Source organism: Glycine max, chromosome 8, assembly GCF_000004515.6.
Source record: "Glycine max cultivar Williams 82 chromosome 8, Glycine_max_v4.0, whole genome shotgun sequence".
Lineage (NCBI taxonomy): Eukaryota > Viridiplantae > Streptophyta > Magnoliopsida > Fabales > Fabaceae > Glycine > Glycine max.
The window spans coordinates 14,774,549-14,801,346 of record NC_038244.2 but is presented as its reverse complement, the minus strand read 5'-3'; the positions used below and the strand labels follow the sequence as shown (position 1 = coordinate 14,801,346).

The 26,798-nt window shown below is 32.8% G+C and overlaps 2 protein-coding genes and 1 pseudogene across 16 annotated transcripts; 1 reads left to right on the top strand and 2 right to left on the bottom strand.

Annotated features, from left to right (window-relative positions):
- The first annotated feature begins 2,662 nt into the window (after nt 1-2,662).
- On the top strand, nt 2,663-9,313 carry LOC100789431 (protein FAM135B). Of its 4 annotated transcripts, none has more exons than XM_041018266.1 (16): nt 2,663-2,948; nt 3,041-3,260; nt 3,374-3,459; nt 4,231-4,385; nt 4,503-4,564; nt 4,703-4,897; nt 5,023-5,077; nt 5,243-5,416; nt 5,558-5,691; nt 6,065-6,257; nt 6,399-6,458; nt 6,545-6,790; nt 7,246-7,504; nt 7,599-7,804; nt 8,059-8,109; nt 8,648-9,313. In XM_041018266.1, the coding sequence occupies exons 2-16, from the start codon at nt 3,079-3,081 to the stop codon at nt 8,936-8,938; spliced, it is 2,349 nt and encodes a 782-aa protein (XP_040874200.1). In that variant the 5' UTR covers nt 2,663-2,948; nt 3,041-3,078; the 3' UTR covers nt 8,939-9,313. The 4 variants fall into 4 exon arrangements, with proteins under 4 accessions (XP_040874200.1, XP_006585464.1, XP_006585466.1 ...); XM_006585401.4 differs by having other exon boundaries at nt 5,243-5,458; XM_006585402.4 differs by having other exon boundaries at nt 2,664-3,260.
- A 1,554-nt stretch (nt 9,314-10,867) lies between these two features.
- On the bottom strand, nt 10,868-12,701 carry LOC121175312 (protein ROH1-like; annotated as a pseudogene).
- A 9,065-nt stretch (nt 12,702-21,766) lies between these two features.
- LOC100799279 (tubby-like F-box protein 8) lies at nt 21,767-25,971 on the bottom strand. Of its 12 annotated transcripts, none has more exons than XM_041018263.1 (8): nt 25,900-25,971; nt 25,555-25,776; nt 25,376-25,402; nt 25,082-25,253; nt 24,230-24,726; nt 24,005-24,092; nt 23,177-23,309; nt 21,767-22,710 (listed from the first exon to the last, which is right to left on the bottom strand). In XM_041018263.1, the coding sequence occupies exons 5-8, from the start codon at nt 24,575-24,577 to the stop codon at nt 21,996-21,998; spliced, it is 1,284 nt and encodes a 427-aa protein (XP_040874197.1). In that variant the 5' UTR covers nt 24,578-24,726; nt 25,082-25,253; nt 25,376-25,402; nt 25,555-25,776; nt 25,900-25,971; the 3' UTR covers nt 21,767-21,995. The 12 variants fall into 12 exon arrangements, with proteins under 12 accessions (XP_040874197.1, XP_040874199.1, XP_014634561.1 ...); XM_041018265.1 differs by having other exon boundaries at nt 24,230-24,578; XM_014779075.3 differs by having other exon boundaries at nt 25,187-25,253.
- Nucleotides 25,972-26,798: the final 827 nt, after the last annotated feature.

Below are 26,798 nucleotides of genomic sequence, written 5' to 3'. Positions count from 1 at the left end.
TTAGGTGAAAAAAATCCAATAACTTTTGATTTTTTTAGATGACATTATTTTTTTTAATAATTGTGTCTCTTAACGGGTAGTACTCTTATATCTTTTCTTCCAAAATAATTTAGATTCATTTATAAATATATAAATTTATGAAAAAATGTTTTTATATTATATAGATTCAAATGTTATATATTTTTAATTAGTTATAATTTAGTTTAACCGTACACGGATGTTATACTAGTGGGCAATAATCCGAATTGCTTAGGTAACTGAGAGGCAATCTTAGACCCTAAATTGGTTAAAAAGCCCACGGTTAGTTTGTTAGGTCATTACATAGCTTCGAAACGAAATTTGTTAATAAAATTCTATTTGTGCTAGCTAGTTACCATAATTGCCAATTCGACGTCAATGGCATAGATAATTAAAAAGAAACCTAATCCAACTTGGAACCATTTTAATCGACTTTATTTCTTAAAAAGGATGTTTTGTGCACGTTGAGTGTGTTTTTCTCCCACCTTGCTGAGTATCGTCCCATCCTATACACAAGACAAAATTTTATGAGATTCTTATACATTTTTGGTTTAATAAACTTTATAGTCTAACTTTTATTTTAAGATAATGATGATATCATACGTTCAATTTTTATTTTATACATCAACACATCACGTTCTGTTTGACATTTATATATTTTATATGAGAATTTCACAAGAATTAAAAGAAGTGGCAGTGTACGTATAAATCAAAATGAAATTTCGTCTCTAATGTTGTGAATACGTTTATATACTTAGGCATAATATTTTTTAGTCCTCTAAAATAATAGAAATTTGATTTTAGTCCTTTAACAGATTTTTGGCCCGGCTTCCCATGAACTTTTAATCCGAGTGACATGGCATCCACGCCATCCAGTGGCAAGTGATTCTTTTTGTCTAAAAAATTTAAAAATTCAATTTTAATTTCTATAAAATTTAAAAGATTGATTTTAGTCTTTCTAAAATATAATTTTTAATTTTTATCCTTATAGAATTAAAGCTTAATTTTTGTTCGAATATAATATTATATTTTCATTTTTAATATAATATATTAAGCAGCTAAACAAAAATAACATAAAAAATATATGATGGCCGTTCACTTTGAAAATAACCAAAAATAAAAATAGCATGTCAAAAGAAAGTGTAGTTTAGTTGATTGACTAATAAGTGTAAGTAATGAGTTAACCCAATATTATACCACATATATTAATGCCTTGATTGAAATAGGTTTGGGTCATAAATGATCCTAAATTTTTTTTGGGTAGGAACAAAAATAAATCTACTGTAACTCGTCCCATGTTCTTCCCTATTAATAATATTATTAAGCTACTGATATTATATTATTTGATTAAGTATTACTTAATATATTATATTAAAAATGAAAATAGTATAATACTTTATGAGCATCAAAATCAAACTTTTGAATTTTAGAACAATTGAAATCAAACTTTAAATTTTATCATAGCTAAATTCAAACTATTAAATAAATCTTATTGGGACGAGCATCAAACTTTTATTTTTCTTAGAAACAAAAAAATAATTACTAAACACATGTAACAATCATATAAGTGATACAGATGATGATACGTGCTAAACATATAGAATTGACGTTACATTTGATTAGTTACCTAATTAATTGCTAACTGTGTTGGTCGAAAGAGTGTGAAAAATAAAAAATAAAATGTTATTTTTTAAATTATGTAATTAAATTTATATGTACAAAATAGATTAAATAAATTAAGTATTTGTTAAATAAAAAAAAGAAAAGAAAGCCTTCTGTGCGGCAAGGGGAGGGTGAAGCCAGAGCAAAGTAACAGGGTAAATAAAAATGGGTACATAAAAAAACGTAACAGGGTATACGAAAATGAGCACTGTTATTATATTAAAGGGATCAATATCAAAACATGGACTCTTTCAGTCTCCATAACAACTAGAAATCCCTTAAGAATAGGAACAGAATAAAAACTACTTTTCCAAGTTGAGGGAATATAGATACTGAATTAGTTGAAAGAGTGAGGAAAACAAGAATCCTATTTTTTTAAACCTGCGTATTATAGTGTATATGTATTAAATAGATTAAATAAAAAATAGATAATAGATACTTTTTAAGTTATCGATATCACAGTTTAGTTTTTTTTCAATGTCAATTCTTTCTAAATCTAAAAATTTCACCATAAAAAAAATTCAAATACCAGTACTCCGAAAAAGGCCCATATATAAAATTTGTTAAAATACATTAACACAATAAAGTTTTTTTTATACTATTATTCAATTAAAAAATTATTCTTAAGATAATTTCTAATTAATGAACAATACAAGAATGCTAACAACCGATAAAAAAATAAATCCATTTACAAGATCATAAGAAAAATTTAAATTCAATGAGCATCATGCAACAAATAACAAATTGAAAAAGAAAGAGGCAGAGTAAAGTAGTAACAGGGTACTACTACAAATTTGGAAGAGTAAACGGCCCGTGAATTTCGATCTACACAGTTGAGTTGAAACGAAAAGTGGAATCGGTGGTGTGTGTCAGCACCGACACGACAACATGCCCTGCCCTGGCTGGTGCCATTTTCAAAGTTGCCTTTTTTCAATCGTTTTTGGGATTAAAAATATCACCTGCGAATTGCGATAATAAAGGGTTGACGAAAATGATGCTCTTTGCCTTTCGAGTTTGGGGCCCTCTCTCTTCCCTTGTGCTCTCCCACTGCCAACCAAAACAATCAATTATTAATTATTAATTATTATTATTATTATTATTAACCCAAAAACAAAACTATTACTTACTGCTCTCTTTGTCTTTGTTCTTGTTGTTTCCACGCCTACACTCCATTATTCCCCTTTTCCATTTTCCTCCCAACTTTTCCTAACTCCACCACCCACATTGCAATTCTCTTCTGAACCTTTACATTTTCCATGTGGGGATGAGTAAGTTGCTTCCTTTTTTGTTCTGGACTTGTGGGGTTTTTGCTCATCTTTCATTGAAATGCTAAGGGATGATCATTTGGCCATTCATTCAGAGTATTTCTGTGTCTGCTAGCACTACAATACACTACATATGTTTCGGAGATTAGGATGGTTCGTGGGTCTGAATCAAACCAATTTGTCAACCAAAAGGTTGCTCAATGCAGACCAAACTGCCTCTGCTAGGCCAAATCACCAACTTCCTATGCTCGATGCTGTTCATGAAGTTGCTGTTTACATTCATAGGTTTCACAATCTTGACCTTTTTGAACAAGGGTAAGCTTTCATTTCTGCTATTCGGGTGGTTTTATTTTATGTACATTTTAAAAACTTCTTTTTTACATTTTACATTTTACATTTTATTTTTAATTATTGTTATTGTTGTGCAGATGGTACAGAATCAAGATTACTTTGAGATGGGAGGACGGTGATGACTCCCATCCCGGGGTTCCTGCACGGGTTGTTCAGTATGAAGGTGAAATTAATATATTCCTAATATTTTTTATGTGTTAATGTTTCATTGCAGCTATGTTCTTTAGTTTGACTTTAGGTTGCTTGAAAATTTGGTCTTATGCAATTCATGTGACTGACCTTACCTTTTGTTTGTTGGTTCAAGTGATACTCGCTCCCTCCAACAAGGTCTTAGTTCGAGTCTTATAGATGAAAAAAAATATGGTTGGGATGAGAGAATTTCACCAAAGGTGACCATTCAGGTTCTCCAATGGAGATTAGTCATCGACTATACTCCATATAACAATAACATGTTAGCAAAAAAAAGAAAAGAAATCAGCTTAGGGAACATAGAATAGAACTTATTTCCCATTTTTTCCCTCTTTTTATTTTTAATTTTACTATATGAGCAAATAAGGTTTGAGAACTTATTTCAGTTCTCATGATTTTTATTTAACCATTCCAAACTTCTTTTTTTTCCAAAATGAGTTTTCCAATGTTGTTCACCATTTTCTCAGATAAGTTTTCAGTGTGCAAAACAAATGCTAAATGGGGATTCCAATGCCAGTGTATTTTTCTGTTTTCAACCCATATTAGCCTTGATTGGGATATGTTCTCAAAATCTTTATGGCTACTATTTTGAACTGCCTTACTGTTTGATTTTCGTGAGACATTAGCACTAGCATGCTGAATATGCTGAGCATTTATTTTTTTGCCCGGTTAATTTGCCGTCTTACATAATATTTCTTCTTAGATCGATTAAAATCTTTGAATCCGTCTTTCCTTTGAGCTGCAGCTCCTGAAGTGGGTGCTGACAATTTATGTGGAGTTTGGATGATTGATGATAAAGACAACAGTTTTTCAACGCCGTCATTCCGGATTAGATATGCAAGGCAGGATGTAATTCTTGCTATCATGATCTCATTCTATCTATCTTATGGCAGATACGAGGTCACTTCTACTCTCTCTCTGTTATTTTACGTATAAACCATACACTTCTACCTTTTTTTTTTCTTCTTCTTCTTCTAGGTCACAAATATCTTTGCTAATGATTATTTTTATCCACAGGGGAAATCGTCTGCTGTTATCTTGAAGTTTGAGCTCTTTCACACTCCAACACCTGAAATGCGGTTAGTTAATGATGCTCTTTCTCCTCTTCTGTTCATTAAGTGAGTGAAAGTTCCATGCTGGGATACTGATTGAACTCGAGTTAATGATGATGATGATTAGAGGTTGTGACTTCTGAAACTGTTTATGTAATTGAGCAGGCCCGAGTTACAAAGTTCGGTAAATGGATGTGCAGCTTCATTTCATGAGTATAGGATCCCTCCTAAAGCTCTTTTGGGATTGCATTCGTATTGTCCTGTACATTTTGATGCTTTCCATGCTGTCCTTGTTGATACTAGTGTTCATATCAGTCTACTAAAATCTGGTTATCTCACACCACAACTGAAGGTACCAAGGTTTGTCAGAATTCATATTTTATGGTTCAAATAGATAATACTCCAGTAACCATTGCTTTGCAATAACTTATGCTAGATTGTTTCATACTATTCTGTTCTGAAAGGTGTTAATTTAATTGTAATAGTGATTCTTTGGCTTCTAAAGGAACATATGGTGAAGAATGTGTTAGGTCAAGCAAGGTGTGTTCTGTTACAGTAGAAAATCTTTTATAACTTCATAGCAGTGCTTCTTGTTTTATTGAAGTGTTTATAAATTGTAATTTACATTATTGGCAAAGATTCCTAATTTCTTACAACTTTTTTCTTGATATTTGCTTACTGTTGTATCTTATTCTTTCAAACCAGGCTGCACTCATCAAAGCATTGATGGCTGCCCGTGATATCCTGCTTGATGACCTGAGAAGAATAAGCAAAGGAACTAACCAAGCTATTGATTTGACTGGAATTACTTTTGAACCTTATGATACTAAGTCACTCAATTCTACTTCAACAGCACATGAAAAAAGTACTGATGATGAGGTATCGCTTCAACTGTCTGATGGGACACAAATCAGTGCTGAGGTTCTTAATTCTGGCAATGCAAATGCTTCATTATCTGTTATGCCTTTTTTATGTTTTAGATTTATTTCTCACACAACAATTTCTTCTTACCTTCAACAGAAAGTTACTCAATATATCAATCATGTTACTGAGGAATTGTCTCAACCTTTTTCTTGGGATGACATGTTAAACTCCTTCCAGTTTATTGGGAATCAGCTCTTATATCTCTGGAATACATTTCTGAAATTCCACAGGTATACTTAAATTCATTTATGTAGTAGCTACACATCCAAATTATTATGAGTTCAGCAACTGTACAGGTCATTATAGCCCCATTTTCAATAAACTCATGCCACAATATCTGTGTATCCATTATGACCATTATGGTATCTGGAAAAGGCTGTTTTCTGTGTTCATTTTTGCATAATATAATTAGGCATACAGGAGCCTGATCTACAGACTTTTAGTTATTACAAACATGCATTGTTAGCGTCTACCTGTAACATTAAGGCTGTTATGTATCTTGTGAAAAAAGATACACTCAGTTAAATATCTTTTAATATTAAGCCTTCCTTCAAGTCAATGACATGGTTTTTCTCTTCCTTTTTATTCTCATCGCTTCATCAGGGAAAATAAAACAAAGATACTGGAATTTCTCCGTAACTCATGGGCTAATGATCGAAGAACTGAGTGGTCAATATGGATGGTGTACTCCAAGGTTGATATGCCTCACCAGTACATGAGTAATGGAGTTGAGGGGACATCATTGTACCGTAGCTTACGTGGGAGATCATCAAGTACAAGGAGATCTAACGATGATGTAACTATCCAGTATACACTATATAATTTCCATAAACTTCATAAATTATCTGCTGAGTTTTAAATTTATCATTTTATTGTCTTCATATAAATTGGGGTAACAAATTGTTCAAGTATTTTATGTCTCTCTTTTCCTTTTCAGCCTGTTCAAACTGCAACAATGCGAGCTGAACTTCATAGACGTGGTATAGCACAAATGAGGGTATGTAGTTGTTTACTGAATGTTTATAATTATAACTTTTGTTTTTCCTGCTGATTTGTATTTTTTGTCATACAAATTCCATGCAGATCAACAATCGGTCACTTCAAGACATGTATATATTTGGAGATCCTTTGCGTGTTCCTATTATTATTGTTGAACGCTTGGAAAACATGTACCGTTCTGCCAGTGTGAAGTCATATTTCCTTCCTTTGGAGGACAAAGCTAGACATATCCTGGAAAATGGATCTAGAGCCATAATACAGTTGCCTAGGAATAGCCCACAACAAAATGAGCATGTTTTGAGAGTAGTTGTTTTTGTTCACGGGTTTCAGGCATGCTTCACATCCTTAATTTCTTTCAGCTTTTCTTTCCTGATTTCTTGTTACTCTGTGCACTTTAATTTTTTGGATTAACAAACTACTTTTTTAATATTCAAAAGAAAACTACTTCTGCAAACAATGGTAAACATTGGCTTGTTGATGTTGTTTAGATTCCAGTGTATATTAAATCAATCAATCCCCAGTTTTCAAAATTGATGAGTAATTGGTAATTTAGATCTGGCCTTCAAGAGAAGCATGGAGACGTGCAATACTACTTCCTTTTTATTCTAGTTATTGCTGTTTGCTTTGATGGTCTTGTCTTTTACTTCTACTCTAGCCTGATTTATTTTGGTATTCTGTTTGCCTTTTTACTACTTACAGAAGTTTGTGAAATTCCTTGTTTAATGTTTGTGCTTGTTTTGACTGGATCGTCTGACTAAGACACCCTTTGCTACTCAAACAAACAGGGACATCATTTAGATTTACGGCTTATTAGGAACCAGTGGCTTTTAATAGACCCCAAAATACAGGTTCTTATGTCAGAGACAAATGAAGACAAAACATCTGGAGATTTCAGAGAAATGGGATCACGGCTTGCTCAGGAAGTTATCTCTTTCCTGAAAAAGAAGATGGATAAAGCTTCAAGAGTTGGAAACTTAAAAGATATGAAGCTTAGCTTTGTTGGCCATTCTATTGGGAATCTCATCATCAGAGCTGCTTTGGCAGGTATTTACACACAGTTTTGAAGAATAGAGAATAATACTCATCAAAATTTAATCTTGGGACAGTAATGTACCTTTTTTTTAATTTTTAATTTCAGAAAGCATCATGGAGCCTTATCTAAGATACTTGTATACATATGTTTCTATATCTGGTCCGCACTTGGGTTATATGTATAGTTCGAACTCTATATTCAATTCAGGATTGTGGCTCTTGAAGAAGATCAAGGGCACACAATGCATCCATCAACTAACTTTCACAGATGATCATGATCTTGAAAATACCTTCATCTACAATCTCTCAAAGGTATTGAATGCATATTACCTTGCCCTTATTTATAGCTGCTCCCTCCCTACCCCCCTCTAGTCTCCTCGCTTGTCTCTAAACATTATGAGGCTTTTTGGGGTTTGGATTGGAGGTAATTAGTAGAGAGAAGGCTGCAGAACAGTTGTCATCTTGAAAGTTTCCGTTCAATTCAGGATATTAGGCATAGGGGTACAAGTGCTATTTTGATGTGTTTTTGGTTAAAGTATAATAATGTTCGTTATCTTGTACTGCAGAAGAAGACACTGGCAAACTTCAAGAATGTGATTCTTTTATCCTCTCCTCAGGTAAGTTCTTTTATATGCCTATAGCACAGAATTACTTAGCATAGCTTGTAAATCTACATTAACAGAACTTTCCTTCCTTTCATTACTTCACAATATATGTCATTCATCTACTGGATCATTTCGTTAAGAGTATAAATTGAAACTTATGTGTCACGAAGAGAAAGAGAAACATAAGCGAGTGAAGGAAATATGCAAGCTAGTAAGATTACATTTATGGGATTTGTACTAATAATGAAAACATGATTGGCTATTTTTTTCTGATTTTCTTAAAAGTATTTATCTGAACATTTGTCTTGACACATGAAAAGGGTATTGCACATGAGTCATAAACATGCTTGTGGTTTTTTTTTTTTTGGTCTTGGGTCAGCAGAGACCACGAGTGTCCCCTAACTGAGTGGGTGCATGTTGTTGTGTTAAAGCATCAGGATGCAAAATGACTTTAGTTTAGATGTTGTGCATAACCTTAATGAATAAAAAGTGTTTCCTTTTATTTCTAAAGCTTGTATCATAATGCTTGGTGTACGTGTGACTGTGTCAGGATGGTTATGTTCCATATCATTCTGCCAGAATAGAACTGTGTCCAGCAGCAACAATGGACTTTTCTAAACAAGGGAAAGTGTTCCTGGAGATGTTAAACAATTGCTTGGACCAAGTGAGAACTCACTCTGAACATCGTGTCGTCATGCGCTGCGACATTAACTTCGAAACCTCCTCCTACGGCAGGAGGAGCTTCAACACACTTATTGGACGTGCTGCTCACATTGAATTCTTGGAGTGTGACATTTTTGTCAAGTTCATAATGTGGTCTTTCCCAGAGCTCTTTAGTTAGTAAAAAAAGGGTACTATTTGCATGACATAAGACTTACACTATTACACAACATAGTGAGATCAAAGCAATCATTAGATGCCAAGGTAATTATTTCTTGCATTGGCATGCACAACCAACAGCACGTGTGTACGATATCGGTTAAAAGTTAAAAGTGTTTTACAAGTTGTTGGTTTTGTGGGCTTATTAGGCAAAATGGTGTATAGTAACAATTGGAATTCAAGAATTTTCTGCTGAAAGTCAAAGTTATCTCTTTACATTGTGATTTTGCCTTGTTGGTCCAGTGTCGTGTCAACTGTTTGTTTTGCCGTTGTCTACGGTCTAATTCTGATTCTTATTTTTCATCTCAATTTATGCTCACTTTAATAGAGTTTATTCTATCAGCTGCCTCAATTAGCGCCTGCTCTGCTCACCGTTAATTTGACTTTTACTCTATACACACACGTTCATGTGCAATTATATTAAGATTCCAAAAAGTATTAATTATTCTTCCCTCTTGCTTCAGTTTTCAGCAACAATTCATCATCATCCAGCAGATAAAAGCAGAATTGTCTCCACTTAAAAAGTTTTCTTGCTTTACTTGTTAATAGCCGCAAAAAAAATAAAATAAAAAATCACATTTTTAGCTCAATTTTAAAATATCCTGCTGGAATAAAATATATAAAGTCTCTAGTCAACACCACCTTAGTAGGAAAAGGTTTATACTAGATCATGCACAACTTTGTACTACAAAGGAAATGTTCCAGAATAAAAAAAAAAAAAATTTTACTTTTCATTTTTTAGTTTAAATTTTATAGAAAATTGTTCCTTCAAATTTTTTTTTATCAGCTAGACCCCTTTGGTTCCTACAAGCTTTATCAAACTAATCAAACTTTTCTATTTTTAAAATTAAATAAAGTTGGTCCCTTAAGAAATTTCTTCCATTTAAAACTTCCAAATTAATTTTTTTATTCACATATTTGCAGGTTTATAATTGATTTAGGACATAAAACAATTTTTAAAAAAATTACAAGTGAAAAATGAAATTTGAAGATTTTTTAAGATGTGAAATTAAAGAGGATTTTTTTTAGTGAAAATTGATTGACTTAAATATGTTTTATGTTCCTATAAATATAGCAAATTTTGTTTCTATCCCTGTATTTTTTTAGTTTTTTTTTATCTCTATAATATTCCTTGTAACCTATTTTAGTCTTCTTTTTTTGTAAATATTTTAGTCTTTGACGTGATGGCAGGTTAAAAAAAATGTGTTTTTTTTTTCCTGATGGCAAGTCATGCCAAAGATCAAAATAGATGCTATCGAGCATTGTAGGAATAAAAAAAAAAAAAACTGCTATATTTGTAGAGACAATATATATAAGCCAAATTAATAATATTTTGGTTGGTGAGCTTTGCATACAAGGTTTAAAAAAATTTAATCAATTCGATTTATTAAGATTGAGTAGAAAGTGAAAGTTCAAGAGTTTTAGGTATAAGAAAATCAATGAATGGACCAAATTTGCTTCATTTTAAAAATAGAGGACTTAATTGGCTCAAAACAAATTTGAAAGACCAAAATCACATGCAATCCAAATTAAAGGGATTAACAGTATAATTAAGCATAAGAAAACAAAAAAAGAAACTAACAGCATCACCATAAAACTCCTTGTAGGTGTAAGGCCACAAATATCTGCTTTCTATTTGAAGAATTGCAGCATAAAATATTTATTCAGACAACTATCCAAAGAAAAATTTGGTGTGGGTGTGTGTGTGATTGAGGAAAGAAACCATAAATATACAAATAGTCATTACCAGCTAAACGCATCTAGTCAGTCTTCCTTCTTCCAAAATGGTGGCAATATTTAAAATCTACATGTTCCACAAATTTTGACATTTGATGATCAATGATGCCCTGCAAGCAACAATTTCATTGCACTGCATGCATATATAATTTAACTAGCCTAGGTAATCAAGCCCCTCAGCTCGGCATGTCATAATCTTCCGGAACACCTCCCTCACTTGGAGCTCCAATGGATCCAATCCATGTCTTAAGGCTCCACAAACAAGACTTAGCTCCTTCAGCCTCTGATCAGCTTCCATTTTCTGCTCATCCGTCAATGGAAACTGAATCGAATCTACCAAGTCAGTCATATTCCGGACACAACTTTCAACTTGATTAATCTCCTTCAGCAAACCATTTGAGCTTTTTCGCTCTCACTTCTTGATCCGTTCATAAAGTGAAGTGACGGGGGTGCTCCACTAGAATTGGCACTGAACAGACAACTCGATGTTGAGACCTCTATCCTGAGAAGGAATAGCTGCAACAAGAGTCCACAAAACAAACAAGAGAACAGAATTCATAGTATAAACAGGAATTGCAAGCCCACTTGTTGAAACAATTTCGTTCCCACGAGGGGGAACCAAGTTGCTTGCAATGGAATGCAGTTGCTTGGCTGCAGACCAGGATCGGAATACAGTCCATGAATTTGATCCAGTATGCGCTATCAAGTGGTGACGGTGATCCTTGCTAGTGTTATGCCTCCCAAAAGATCTGTTACGCTGAGTAAAAACTGACTTACAACCGTTCTCATTAAGCATTGCCAGTGCTAAATCCATCAGTGCCTTTCTAGCCCTCTGGACTTGGCCTTCACTCAATGCTCTCTGATTAGAACCCAAGGCACACAATGACTCGCATTACAAATGTCAAGTGCCTTTACCAACCTCTCGAAGAAATCAGAGATTGATTGAACCATAGGGGAATTCAGGACCTGCTCTTTATTGTTCAACAGAATGGCCCTGAATTCCTCATGACAGCAGATAAATGCATCCATGAGCTTCCGCATCCAATCAATTGACAGCAATTCATCATCACTAACCCTGGACAGGTCCTCGAATCGATCAGTAACCTGTTTTTGGAATGGTTCAAGCTCCGAATCCTGGGTAATGGATCCTTGATTCTCTTCCAAAGAATGAACTAGTTCCAGCCTGAGACAATATATAGAGTGGACAAAGGAGGAAATTTGTGAAGAAGGACAATGATTATCAGTAGAGGACATCGTCACAAGTCACAAGCCTTTATAAAAGTTACCTTCAGAGACGCTAAAAACAGTGGACAAACAACCACAGAGATCACATGAAACCCATCAAAAACAGCTTCATTGACTTCCTTGCTTCAATTTTGCATCCTGTGAGTCACAAGTTCAGCATAAATAACATTCAAGCTCCAAGTTAAGCCTTAAATTGATCAAATGATCCCTTTGGGCAAACAAAACAATCAAATACCGATCATATTTTATTTTTATGGTAAATGTTAGTTTGTTAGTTTTTGTTAGAAATGTTAATAAGGGGGATTTGAACCCGCAACCTCTCCCTTTTTCCTTTTTCCTTTCTCCCTTCAACCTTCCCTAACCACTGAAAGCCAACCTTATATCTTCTCAAATACCGATAGTGTAATAGAATTCCGAATGCAAAAAATAAAAATCACAATTTTCAATCATATGACTTTGATATCCTTCAATTTCAAACAAAGTCACTCTGAAACGCTAGCAACATCACAAACGAAAAACAAACAAACTTAACATGTGATTGAAATGAAGGATATTCTAAGAGTGACATTGAGGTTGAGAATGAAGATGGTGTGTCAATCATGTATTACCTTCAAAAGATCTTCCCAGGTTTGTAATAACTCACAATATAACTTAATTGTGCATTGCTAATAGAGAATGGACTGGCTAAAATTTAGTAATGTTGCCAGAGGAATGGAATATCTTCTTGGAGAGACTTGAGTGTAAGAAAGATAGTGATATATGGGAGAAAGAGGAGAATATATTACAGCTACATCACTGGGCCTCATTAAGAGGACAAACACTTTGTAGGACAGGTATATGGTGTCTCCCTTTCCCCTCCCCTCAGGCTGGATCAGGTCAACTGATTTTTTTCCTCTTCTAATGTAGTTAGGGGAATGATGTACTACCGGCGAGCAATAAAGCTCTAGGCATTCTTGATATGGCTTCTGAAAAAGGTAAGATTAAGTTCCTTTTATTCTGAGATATTTAGCTAAATCTAGTAGGTAAAATGGGGGGGGGGGTTGTGATTCACAGTTTTTTCCAAACAGTTGGCTCAGTCTTTTCTTATGTATACATACCTTCAACTCTTAACAAGCATTTCTTCATTAATATGCTTTCCTGTAAATGTATTTGTCGTATTCATCATGGTGCCTGAAAAAAAAAGAGTATTTATCTGCTAAGAAGATTGCATGTTATTTTTGTCTTGTGAGCAGAGATATTCGATGGCTATAAAGCGATTGCTGTTCCATCTGAGGAAGAAAAAAAGAGTCATAGATCCTTATATGCCCGTTTAGAGGCTATGGCTGACTTGAAATTCACATACGTTGCAACCGGCAGCAATATGGGAATCAGAAGCGCTCTGGAGACAGTCGTGCAACAGATATCCTGAATTTGATGGTTAAGTATGTTCTCCGTTTGTTAAATAAAATTGAAGAATCTAATTTGGCTTTTAGTTTCTCTAGTTCATAATTTAAGAATTTAATTTTTGGTTCTTCATTTATAGCAATCCCTCACTTTGTGTTGCATATATTGATAAAGTTGAAGAAAATTGATGAAGTTGAAGAAAGAGAAGGCGGAAAAGTACAGAAAGTTTATTATTCTGTATTGGTCAAAGCTGTGGACAATCTTGACCAAGTAAATGCATATTGATGTCAAAGAAGAGGTAGTTAATTTCTAGTGGTTTAACTTAGAAATGATTGTTTCCGTGTCTCCAGCATTTTTACCAGAGGGGGAGCTCTTCAGGCTATCGACATGAACCAGGTAAAACATTATAAAATGTGAAGCTTGAACAAGTTGACAATGGATGTCTATTAAAATTGGTTTATTTGAAATTTTCTTCTAGGATAATTATTTGGAAGAAGCTTTGAAAATGAGTAACCTTCTGGAAGAATTTAATGAGGATCATGGAATGCGCTCACCCACCATATTAGGTGTTGGTGAGCATATTTTCACTGGAAGGATATGAATATTTTTCTACTTAGAGCTAACACTTTGGTGTGTTTAGAACCCTGTATTACGTAATTTTTTATCGCTTGTTACAGTGTCTCTTCCTTGCCCTGGTTTATGTCAAACCAAGAAACTAGCTTTGTCACAATGGGTCAAAGAGTTCTTGCTAGACCACTAAAGTAAGTTTTTGTTTGTTGTGTTTCTTATTATATGGTTGGCTTGCCATAAATTAGGATCCTCCTGAGAAACACATGTCTAGTCAAGGCAGCATTTAAGAGTGCTATGCATGCAAGATATTTAAAACAAGTTTCAGAGGTTAACATATTCAAACCATAGTTGTTCCGAGTTTCGCTTACTGATGGATTTCCTGCTTTTTCCCTCCCTCATATTTGATTTTCTTGGAGGCAATAATCAGTCAACTATTGGATTTTTCTTTTTGATGTCTTCAGCCGTTATTGCAAGAGAATTAAAATACATATAAGCAGGGATATCTACAGAGAAATATCTGATGTGCATCCAGAGAAGTGTCCGATGCCTGTCCAACTACTTAGAGAAGTGCATGTGGTGTGTCCAAGCCCCAAAAAAAAAATTGGACACCGCAAAAACGTGTCAGACACGGTGTCCGCCGCATGTCCAAGCTGTGTGGGTGTTGGAAACGTGTCCAACACGTGGACATGGCATTCATCGGAAGTGTCTGTGTTTCCTAGTTTGGAAGCAGTTGCTAAATGCAATTGTATTATTATTATTATCAAGTACTGATTGGAGCTTGCTTATTGATTAGATATTTATTGACTTTGATTTAGGGTAAGTAAAGGGTTTCTACTTTCTATACAATGAAGAATAGTAACAGTGATATTGCTAACATTTGTTTGCAAGGTTTGGGAGAGAAATTTTTATTTTTTCAATTTCTTTTCAGGGAGGTTACGTTGGAAGCTAAATCAAATAAACTTATTGGGTGGACATGCAATATTTGTTATGACACAGTGCACTATATGCATGTTCACAAAGTTGTATTGCAGTCTGGTTGTGATTATTTAAAAGGTTTATTCCGGTCAGGAATGCAAGAAAGATGATTATTGATCAAGACATTGATAATTGATCTATTTTACAGTTTTTTCTGATAATACAGATGATCAAAATGTCACACAAAAGCTTTGCCTATTATTCAAGTTGGAGCTCATGAAAATTGAACATGTAGATGGTCCAAAGGAAAACATGCATGGGTGTCTATATCTTATCCTCTGTTCACAGTATCTATTTAATCTGTTCTATGATTAAACTCTTATTAAAGACCTGATAATGACCTTGGGGCTTCTAACCCCCAGTACTAGAATCCTATACTTTTAATGTGGGACTCAAGCTCCACACCTTGCAATTGGATCTTGACAAGGCCATGATTCAAATCTTTTCTTCACAAGCATATTCTAACTAAATATATTGCCTTTGGAATTGACACGTGTTCTTGAGTCTTGAGTTCTATTAATTTAATCTAAGAATTGGTTGGAAATGGTTTGGAACCATGTCTGTTGTTAGAATTATATATTATTCTCTTAATTATCATTAGAGAGCAATGAGGGATTTGTTCATTATTACTTAGATTAGATTGATTCTATGTAATTAATGTAGATCCTATTTGCTCATTATAAATAAAGGATTAGTGGGTCATCCAAGACACAACATTACTGTAAAAGATTGTTGTAGTTGTCATCATGGTTTGCATTGTTATGTTCATCCCATGTTGAACTCTCAACTTAGTGTGGTACATCCTTGGAAATTAGACGTGGAAGAATTTTTCGTTTCGAATGAGAAACTATTCGAGCCTTCTCTGTTTGCTTTAATTTTTGTGTCCCGTTTGCATTTTGATTGCCTTGTTTGTTCCCCTAATGGTCTGTCTTAAATGTTATTCATTCTTGCAGTCATTCAGAAGTCATAAAAGTTGATATTAGCTGGGAAGCATTGATCAAACTAGTGCAGTGGTTTTATTCTGATGATCTGCCTAATCCTCCTTCTGGATGCTTGTGGGATAATAAGGATGATGAAGAAAAGCTATTCAATCTACAACCATATGTGGAGCTTTGTTGGCTTGTTGAGTTCTGGATTTTGGAAAATATTCAGGAAGCCTGCTGGAATGTGATTGTCTTGTCTTGATAATGAACAGTTTTTTATTGTATGCATTTTTATTCAAATTCATACTATAAAATCTGGATGCTATTATCGCTTTGAGAATTAAGGGTTTTCATGCTATTATTGCTTGAATTTTATCCCAATTAAATTCATACTAAAAAGTTGGGATGATGGTTTTGACACAATTCTTGTATGAATTTGATTCATACTATAAAATTGAGATGATATGCTTTGAGAATTGACGATTTTTATTCAATTATTGTATGAATTTCATTCATACCATAAAATCGAGATGGTTTGCTTTGAGAATTGACGGTTTTGATGCAGTTGTTGTATGAATTTTTATCCAAATTCATACTAGATAATTGGGATGGTATGCTTTGAGAATTGACGGTTTTGACGCAGTTGTTGTATGAATTTTTATCCAAATTCATACTAGAAAATTGGGATGGTATGCTTTGAGAATTGACAGTTTTGACGCAATTGTTGTATGAATTTTTATCCAAATTCATACTAAAAAATTGGGATGGTATGCTTTGAGAATTGACGATTTTGACGCAGTTGTTGTATGAATTTTTATTCAAATTCATACTAAAAAATTGGGATGGTATGCTTTGAGAATTGGCGGTTTTGACGCAGTTGTTCTATGAATTTTTATCCAAATTCATTCTAAAAAATTGGAATGATATGCTTTGAGAATTGACAGTTTTGACGCAATTATTGTATGAATTTTTATCCAAATTCATACTAGAAAATTGGGATGGTATGTTTGAGGATTATGGTTTTGACACAATTATTGTATGAATTTTTATCGAAATTCATATTAGAAAATTGGGATGATATGTTTGAGGATTATGGTTTTGACACAATTATTGTATGAATTTTAATTCAAATTCATACTATAAAATCTGGATGGTATTATTGAGGGATTTGATGTTATTATTGTATAAATTTTATTCAAATTCATAGAAAAAATTGGGATGATATTTTTATAAAAGAGGAGTTGAACAACAATCACAAGGTGTGAAATGTTGTAGCCCTCAAGAGTTACAAAAATCATAACAACCAACTAACCAAATACACCACATAAGTGAACACTAGAGACGCCTGTGTGCAATTTTTCAACCAAACAAATTAACTTTCCTAGTACCACATACAACACAGTATCGTGACTACTGTCAAACAACAACAAATCCCCCAACAAGAAAATTGAGTATGAGAATTGATAATTTTGATGCAATTATTGAAATCATACTATAAAATTGGGCAGATGCTTATGTATGAAAGATGTCGCGTGAGTTAGGCTTGATGGAAGGCTAACCACTGACAACCTTTTTTTTTTGTCATGGGTTTTTCGATGTTCTGGTAATATGTTCATCGCAATATACATATGTTGACTTGTATTTGGGGTTTTAGTACCCTGTTCTGATGGGTTGGTTTTGTTTGTTAGGTTACCTCTTACCAGGCTTTTAGTTTGCTGTCATCCTCTCTGTTTGTCTGTTCTAGGTTGTCATATATCAAACCTTGTGAATTATGTTTGAGCCTCCTTTTTATTTTATTAATAAAACTTATCTTTGCCTTCAAATTTTTTTTATTCAAATGTGATTCAATTTCAATATTCATATGTTTATTATCGGTCTATATGATTGACGCTGTCAGACTTTACAGATTACTGTAGCACTGGATATGACAACTCAGTTTCGAGGGAGAGACTCTGATCATTGGAAGCGCATATGTGCTGATGAATATATGAAATGTGCTGTGATTGAATGCTATGAATCCTTTAAACATGTTCTACATGATTTAGTGATAGGAGAAACTGAAAAAGGTTATCTGTTGGCATCTTGTGTTGGTGCATTTGAATTTAGTTTACACTTCATGCCAAAAGGGCTATTCAAGATTAATGGATTATATTCTTTTTAATTGGTGCAAATTAGACCCAGTTTCATTAATCTTCTATCCTGCTTAGATCTGTTTTTGTACGAAGAGTTAAAATTTGTTCATGTGGTCTATCATCTTTTTGAATTTCCTAAATTGCAATTACACCAAGTCATTTTATTTTTCCTTTTATAACATGGCAATGGGAAATAGCGAATTCACAAACTTCTCGCTTTGCTTGACGCCTATTATTCAAGCAAGAAAAAGTAATGTAATGAAATTTTAAAATAGTTAATTATTATTAATAATTAATGTCTAAAAGGAATGAAATGAATGTTTTTCTTGTGTAGAAATATATTTAGGCTCATTTTGGTGATCCAAATTGAATAGAAATAGATATAATAAAAGAGCGTGATAAAAAAAATAAAAAATAGGAAGAGATAAGAAATGATACAAGAAGGATTAGTTTTATTCCAACTCCAATCTATTGATTAATACTATATGCCCCAAGTTAAAGTGGTGACAACTAACCAGGTAGGAGTGTTTTCGGTGTATTATCCGATATTTGAAAAAAAAAATATTTGGATTTTAAATTAAATGTAAAAGCAATATACGATTTAGTTGTTTTTTGGTAAGGCTATACGATTTAGTTTCATTCAATCTTAATATAATTTTAATTTCTAACTAAATTAAACCAATCTTTTCTTTATCGGTTGAGATAAGTTAGGCAATTTTTTTAAAAAATTTATTTTTATATGATTTTAAAATTATTTCTAATTTATTACCCAAAAAAAATATTTCTAATTTTGTTTTTAAGTAAATATAAAACTGCCTAAGTATCTTAACCGATAAGAATGGCGTGATGCTAATGGTGGGAAGAGTAATATGTATAATGTTATTGATAATGACAATATATATATATATATATAAAGAGTAATATTGTATTCACTATTCTATTTTCTTATAAATCATTCTACTACCTTATTAGAAAAGTATTGAATAAAATAAATATATTTGATGTCTTAAAAATATAAAGCACATTCAATTCTTACCATACAAGAAGGTAAGAGGATTAATCTCTTTCTATATCTATATTTTTTTTACTGTTATTTATATTTATTTCTATATTTATATCTATCTATCAATTCTTACATATAAAAAGGTAAGAGGATTAATCTATATCTATAATTTTTTTTTACTGTTATCTATATTTATTTATATATCTAGTCTATCTATCAATTCTTATCATACAAAGTAAAATGTTTTTAAATTGGAAGGTTGCACGTGATCATTCTAAAAAAATTTCAAGCAAATTTTTATCCTACTTGACAGTACCAGAATGTCTCTCTCTGCTTACAAATTAATTTATGGACAATTATAACATGCAAAACCATGTAATAATTTTTTATTTTATCTTCAAATCAAATATTCTGATTGAGTACAATTACACAATCAATTTATTCACAATTAATTTTAATGTTGATTCTTTATGTTTAAAAAAATATTTAAGAACAATTTCTAATACATTCTAGTAGGAGATATAGTAAAAAGATTTAGAATTGTTGCAATTATATTGATTGTGTAAATTGTAATTAAATGACATTAGTGATGATAATAATAGTAACGCTAGTAATAATTGTACAAACAAAAATCACCATAATTATAGGTAATAATAAAGTGGTAACGATGATAATTACAATAATAAATTGATAGCGTATGTAATAGCTAGTGATCAGCACCAATTGTTATTGTAATTTGTTTGTTTTTTTTACTGTAGTTATTGTAATTTGTAGCGTGATAGTAACACCAGGTGATAGTCGTGATGATAAAATTGACGATAAAAGAAATAAATTTATTTATCATATACTGCCTCCCCTTACAATTTTTCTCCAAGATAAAGTTTGAATTAAAGAATAAGAAAGAACAAGTTAATGTGATAAGTCTATCTTATTCAAAATCAATGGACTCACCAAACAGCCAACTAAAAATTTAAAACAAAATATACATTTTTTTCTTTTGCGCTAAAAATAGGATAGGTTTTATGCCTTCTGTAATTCATTTGCGTTTACACCTTTGGTTTTTTTATTAGCTTGTGATTTTATTTTATTTTTGCTACATTAGTTATTGGATAGTTGACTTGAATCAGATATATTTTATTTAATTTGTATCTGACTTTTTTATTTTATAAATGTAAGCATTTAGGAAAAGAAAAACAGTCGTGTTTTTTTTTTTACTAAACATATGATAATAAAATAAAGTAAAATTTGAGTACTCAGTTTTTAGTGGTTGTTCTCTATGATATCAAGCTTTTGATTTTTTAGCATACACTACATAATATATATTCAATGTTATGTTAAAAAACGTATATAATTTAGCATTTCTTGTTATCGGTGGCTAATAATTGTTTGACTTAAATGATGAAAAAAAAAAAATTGTTTGACTTTATCCATGAGATTTTCCTGTTCCCATCTCATGATTATTACGTTTTGAGCTGAGATGAAGCTGGTTATATTGATTTGCCTTGACATGTCTAGTTGACTTCTACACCAGAAATGCTACTACCACTCCTCATCCACGCAATATGTGTATCATCATCTTCAATCATATTTTCCTAATATGCTATAATTCAATAGTCAAACCTTATTAAGGTTATAGGACGAGAACAAAATGAGAAGTTATTAAGAATTAATCAAACCATTAGAATATATTTTTTCACCACATAACCATTACTTTTGTATTTATTTTTTCTATTAAAACTTTGGTAAACGCTAAGAGCAATTTTTGTTTGGTCATTACTAATATTACTACGAGCAATGTTACATAGCATAACTATCTGATTCGTATTTCGAATCCATTATTTAGGTAAAAAATAGTTCTTAATTTTTATGTTTGGCTTAAATAACTTTAATTTTTATACTATTTAGTGATGCTTTTATTTTTATGTTAAAAAAAGTTTCCTTTTAAATCCTTATTAAAAAAAATACTTTTCATTTTAGTTCTTGACTATTAAGTGATAATATGACTAACAAATTGCTATCAAGCGATATTGTTTCTTCAATAACAAGAATTAAAATAAAAATACTTCAATATAAGAGGAATAAAATGAAAATCTTCTAGTACAAAAGAAACGTATGTTAAAATTTACAATTTGTATTAAGGCCGTTAGAAATTAAAAAAAAAACATTTTATTAGGTTCCAAAAAAATTTAAAACGACAAAAACCAAAAAATGTTACTCGAGTGTTTTATTTATTTAGTGCTTTAAAATAACATAAAACCAGTAAAAATTATATTTTTATGAGTTATGATACTTTTAATGCAAATATTTAGAAACAAGAATAAGAAATAAAAAGATAGTAACTTTTTTTATATTTTCTATTAAAAACAAAAGATAAATGATATTCCCCCAACTCAACTAGATTTTAATAAATCAGTTGGCTAACTTGTTAATTAATTCAAGAAAAGTCGTTCTAGTCATGTTATACAGTCATCAAACCTGCTGAGTTGGTCATCACATTCGCAGGTGTACAATAATTTGGTCCACCATCTTAAACATGATCAGTATCTTCCAAAAACAAGTGAAATATCACTATTGGCATGGGTCCAACACCCAGACAAGCCATGCCCAGCTTCAGTTCATAATTCTTAAGCACCATTATTTTCCTGATTCTCAAACAACTCTTATGATCAATCTATTCAGTGCCCACCATACTAGGTACAAGCACATACAGCATCATGTGACAGATTATATGTACCTCTCAATTACCAAACATGCACCAGACAATGTAGACGGCAGCATAGCCTAAAATATATGTTAAATGATGGTTTGTTGGTGGAATCAACTGAGAAAGAAACATAGCAACATTGTATGTTAAAAATGCTCCAAAATCCTATTACATCAGAGATGAACTACGGTTACAATTTAATCATACAGAAGCTGAGTAACAACAATTGCCTATTCCCATGATACTGGTAATGAAAATAGAAAAAGAAAGATAAACAACGGGAAAGATACCATCATCATAACTGTTTCATTAGCTCACTTAAAACCCTTTAGCTTCATGATTTATCTTTATTCACAAGCCAATTTGGTGTCAAAGCTGCTCAAGCATATTGCAAAAGCTTGGAATGCAGATAAAGGGTACCGATAATCCATGGTGAACATGTCTTTACCAACTTTGCCAAATTGAAGAATGATTTTATCATGCTCCGGTGGAGCTGGTTGAGATGGTGTAGGTGCACCAGCGGGTGGTTGGGTGGCAGCAATCAACTGAAAGTTTTTAACAGACGCAACTGTTACTCGTCCACGGAAATTAAGGCACCAACATTGTAACTGTTCGTGCCATCTTGGAGGCTTGTTTTTCAGAACCAAGGGTCTCATCTTGCCATCATCATCCTCGATGATAGATTCCCCAATCTCAGAAAATCGTGAACTGCTGAACTCAATCGAACGATCTAGAGACTTTGAAAACGAGATGCTCCGAAACGAGTCCTCCAAGGGACGAGGAAGAAGCTCTGGCTGGCCAGGAACAGTGCCGCCTGCATCAAGTGCTGAAGCTGGTATTGAATGCATAACGCAGTGCATCTTTCTTGGGCCTCGAGTTCCAAGCACATTTAATTCATATGTTACCTGAGCTATGTTGTAACTCCCAGATGGGACCTTAGGCGAGACCTTTTTGGAATAAAATCTACGGCTCGTCTTCCCAGTCATAGGAGGGCATATATGGGCAGAAGAGTATGGAGGCTGTGTATCGCATATAATGAATCTTGTACCAAGAAAATTTGATCTGGTGAATGGATGTCAAAGAAAATCTCATAAGTGAGAAGATAAGGATATATAAAACAGAACATAAAAATAAAATACCATGTAAATAGGCTTGAAGCCTTGAAAAGCAAAATAGGATAAATCTACAAGGCATAAGTGGAAAATTAATGATGGAATAAGAATCTAAACTATTGCTTTGAATAGATATTTAAAAAAGTACGATCTTCTTTTCGCTAATAATGGTTACAATTCTTTTCATCGAATTTTGTATGTCAAAAATATATCAAGGTCAACATGCTTACATCTCTCACCAACTGAAATTGACAGTGAATTCTGCCGTTATACTTCAGGGAGTTAGAATGCACTCACCTACTCTAAATTTTAAATGATATTTTAAGTTTTTTAAGAAGAAACAAAAAGGAGTTTCATCAATAAAGTCAAAGATAAAGTAATCAGAGGATGTTAACACTTGCAGGCAGTAAACTCACCTCAGCTTTCCAATGTAAGTGTTACTGGATCTAGAGATGTTGTCAGCATCCATGGAAATAACGTACTCTGTGTAAGTTGTTCTCCTTGTCCTCTTAGCAGAAAGGAGGAATTTTCCATTTTCAACTAACAAAGCTGCAAAACTCAAAGTAAATTAAAAAATAAATGGAAAAGAAAATTAAATGAGCTCTGTATGCACTAGAATATGGCAGTAAATATCAGACTCTGATTGAGTCCCATCTGCCACATAATATACAGGCAGATTAGGCCCTTCCAAGGCAGCAATTGGTAAGATGGGAATGACTTATACACACTAAATAATAGAATTAAGCAACATCTAAAAATAACTTATGAGGAAGGTAGCCATGATAATTCATATATAACACGACAAAAACAAGGTTTGCTCCCAACTAAATGGCTATCAAACAAGATGTTCCTTTCTTCTTAAATCAATCATCAATCATAAGGGAAATAAATAAACACACAGAACCAACCATTATAAAACTAAGTCAAGTAGTCAACTAACTGATTTTCATGCTCTATGAATGGAAACTTGACCCATAAAACCCATTTCCAAAATTTTCCCACAAGACCCAATAGTTTTTTTTTTTTTTGTGCTCAGCCAAGACCCAATAGTAATTGCTTCAAGTGTAAATTACAGTATTACAAGTGCCATCCCATATAGATCTCAAATCATATCCATGCAAAGATCTACACACATGCAGACAGAATCAGCGTTTGCACAAAAATTCATGTGCTTTCATAGCATGCCAAGATCAATAAGCCATACAAAACCAAGTGATAACTAAATGTATAAATAGAAAGCTTACCAGGGCTGAGACAAAGGAATAGGTGGTATGTTAAATTAGATTTATCTCTTTTGATAAAACATTGAATGATTCCATCCCGTGGCCCAGGCTGAAAAGCGAAAGGAGCAAACAATCAGGGTGTTGCTTCAACCCATAACATCAACTATCATTGTTATCACCACATAAATGTAATAGTTTGGTTAATAAAAGTGAAGCAATCTGCTATGAAAAAGTAATGAACCTAACCTGCTTCAAGGACACAGGGAATGTAAGTTTGCCACAAAACTCTGGGCTCTTAACGATGTCCTTGCACATATTCCTCCAAGACTGGCAAACTGCAGCACATGCAACAACATGCTTTCGAGCAGGCCATGTATTCTCACTCTCCTCTAGCCGTCTAATGATATCAAATAGTAATTCTGGGGGTAAGCTAGCCCAGCGGCTATTTTGAATTACTAGAGGCTGGTCATGCAAATCCTGCACTGATCCTTGAGATTTTCCTCTATGATGCCCAGTAAGTCTGACATCAAAACTACGCCTAGATAAGCTCCCGAAACTATCCCTTACATCACGAACTATGCTGCGGAATGACATTCTGCAGGTGGTACCCAATAATAATTATATATATATCTTGTGTGAACTTCTGACGTACTATATTCAACCACTGTGAGCATATGGCTGCCATTCAGCAAAGTTACAGTTATTATTCCTCATCTTTCCACCCAAAATACTCTCTAAAGACTCTGATCCAAAATAGACACCATCCAATACATCAATCAGTGTTTAAGCATCCATGGCCATGAATTAAATGCAAGAGGTATTTACAACAATTACAGATAGTGAAATGCCAGAAGGAACGTGTGTGTCAAAGACTAGATATTTGGTCATCACTCATCATCGAAAAGGGTGGCTCAAAATAGCATTATCATGATGAGATGGTAGCAATTTCAGAAGCAAAAATGCCATCATTTAGTATCAACCAATTAAAAATGCCATCATTTAGTTATTCTATAGATCATATTTGAAATTTATATGGAAATCGTTAATAGGCACGCAAAAACTAATTAATTGCTATAAATATGGAAAAGCTATCATCACCAATTCACTGGCCAATTTAGCAGGTACAGAAATAGAAAGCTTTCAAATTTCTTTTTCCTTTGGCTATTATTGCGAACACCAAGGACCAGAAGAGAGACTACTAACTCTTAAAAGTTGGAGTTAAAATCAAGTCGATCAAAACTCCCAAGCCGGATCAAAAGCAAACCTTCATCTGCATAGCACAAAAAAGAGAGTTAGAAGACAAGTCTTCAAAATTTCAAATCCCACAATCTCCTTTAAGATTTGGCTCCCACAGAAACTGGAAGCAAAATAACTCAATTTTTCTACACCCACCATTTTCCTTCCAAGAACTTGGAAAAACTGAAAACCCATGAGTTTCGCCCCCAGCATTTTCAACAGAGACCAAGTAGAATAAAAAGAAAAGACCCAGATTAGAAGAAACCCTCCACAGATTGTTTGAATGAAAAAAAGAAGAGAGAGTGAGTACACTTTGGATTTGGGAGACAACATACCCAGAATATAGAGATCGGTAGATGAAGTATTAGCCCTAGTTTCAGAGACGAAATTTACGGAAGAATCAGAAAGGGATCCTCTTTACGCAGCAGAAGATACAAACGAAGCAGAAAGACACAAGCTTTAGGTCAGAATGCCAACAACACCTACTCCTTCCAGTTTCTTACACCTCCCTCATCTCTCTCTCTCTCTCATGTCCGGACTCCAATGTCTCGTTAAATCTATATAAAATAAGAAAATTTATTTGAGGTTTTATTCAAAGATAAAATTTATTGGTATTTTAATAATAATAATAATAATAATACTCAACATAATTCTGATATAGAGAAGTTTAATGTACCCACTTGGTCTCCCTGAACAAATCGTCCCATAAAGGTCGCGGCAACCAGTCAGTAATGTCATGTGCCCACTCTCTTCCAATATCCCATGTTTTATTCGGACGTACTGTATTTTTTAATATTAAGAACTTTTTTTACCAATAAATAAATGTTATTAATATTTATTATTTCGTCACAAAATAACAATTATCTTAATGTGTATTACAAACACAGATTAAAACAAATAAGACTAATAAATTTTTAAATTAATTTTATATTATCATTAATTTATTTATAAGTTTTGTTGGATATGATTAATATTATAAGAGGAATATAATTAAAAAATAATTAATATTTTAAAATAATTTTGTTCTCTTACGTTATAATGAAACGAATGAAATAATTATTTGTTTTGTTTTTGTAGTGAAAAGATTTGAACTCAATTTTTTTTATCAGTCAATCTCATATATCTCCTAATTAATTTTCTGTTCTCCTGTTTTTTTTTTTTTAGACATGTTACTTAAATAAAGTTGTTTTTCCTTCTACGAATAGTTAACGAAAAATCAAACTAATAACATCAAATTAATTAAGAAGGAAGACCCAACGACTTATATTAAAACAAAGGATTATAGAATGAATTCAAAGAATATTTAAAGGCAGCTGAAACGGAGGTTTCTAGATTATCGATAATGTCTATTCCTATTTTAAACCTTTTGAATTTGATATACGTTTTTAATATAGTTTTTTGATTCGGTATCCACAATAATTGTGTATTTATTTATTTTGGTAGCTCATATTTTTATTTTGATTGCTTAAAATTTACTCTATTGATTAAAAAATTACAGATCAGCACTATCTTATTACCGCTTTCATCACTGGAAAATCTGCATTATTGATGTTGTTTCAACCCCCTATTTTTTGTGATC

Excerpts from the sequence above, each read along its gene's own strand:
- LOC100799279 (XM_041018263.1), bottom strand. The coding sequence starts at position 24,577 with ATGTCATTCCGCAGCATAGTTCGTGATGTAAGGGATAGTTTCGGGAGC. Across the intron at positions 23,310-24,004 it reads ATTCCTTTGTCTCAGCCCTG|CTTTGTTAGTTGAAAATGGA; the intron begins GTAAGCTTTCTA and ends TGAGTTTTGCAG. Across the intron at positions 22,711-23,176 it reads ACTTACATTGGAAAGCTGAG|ATCAAATTTTCTTGGTACAA; the intron begins GTGAGTTTACTG and ends TCCATTCACCAG.
- LOC100789431 (XM_006585401.4), top strand. The coding sequence starts at position 3,079 with ATGTTTCGGAGATTAGGATGGTTCGTGGGTCTGAATCAAACCAATTTG. Across the intron at positions 6,258-6,398 it reads CAAGGAGATCTAACGATGAT|CCTGTTCAAACTGCAACAAT; the intron begins GTAACTATCCAG and ends TTTCCTTTTCAG. Across the intron at positions 8,110-8,647 it reads TTCTTTTATCCTCTCCTCAG|GATGGTTATGTTCCATATCA; the intron begins GTAAGTTCTTTT and ends TGACTGTGTCAG.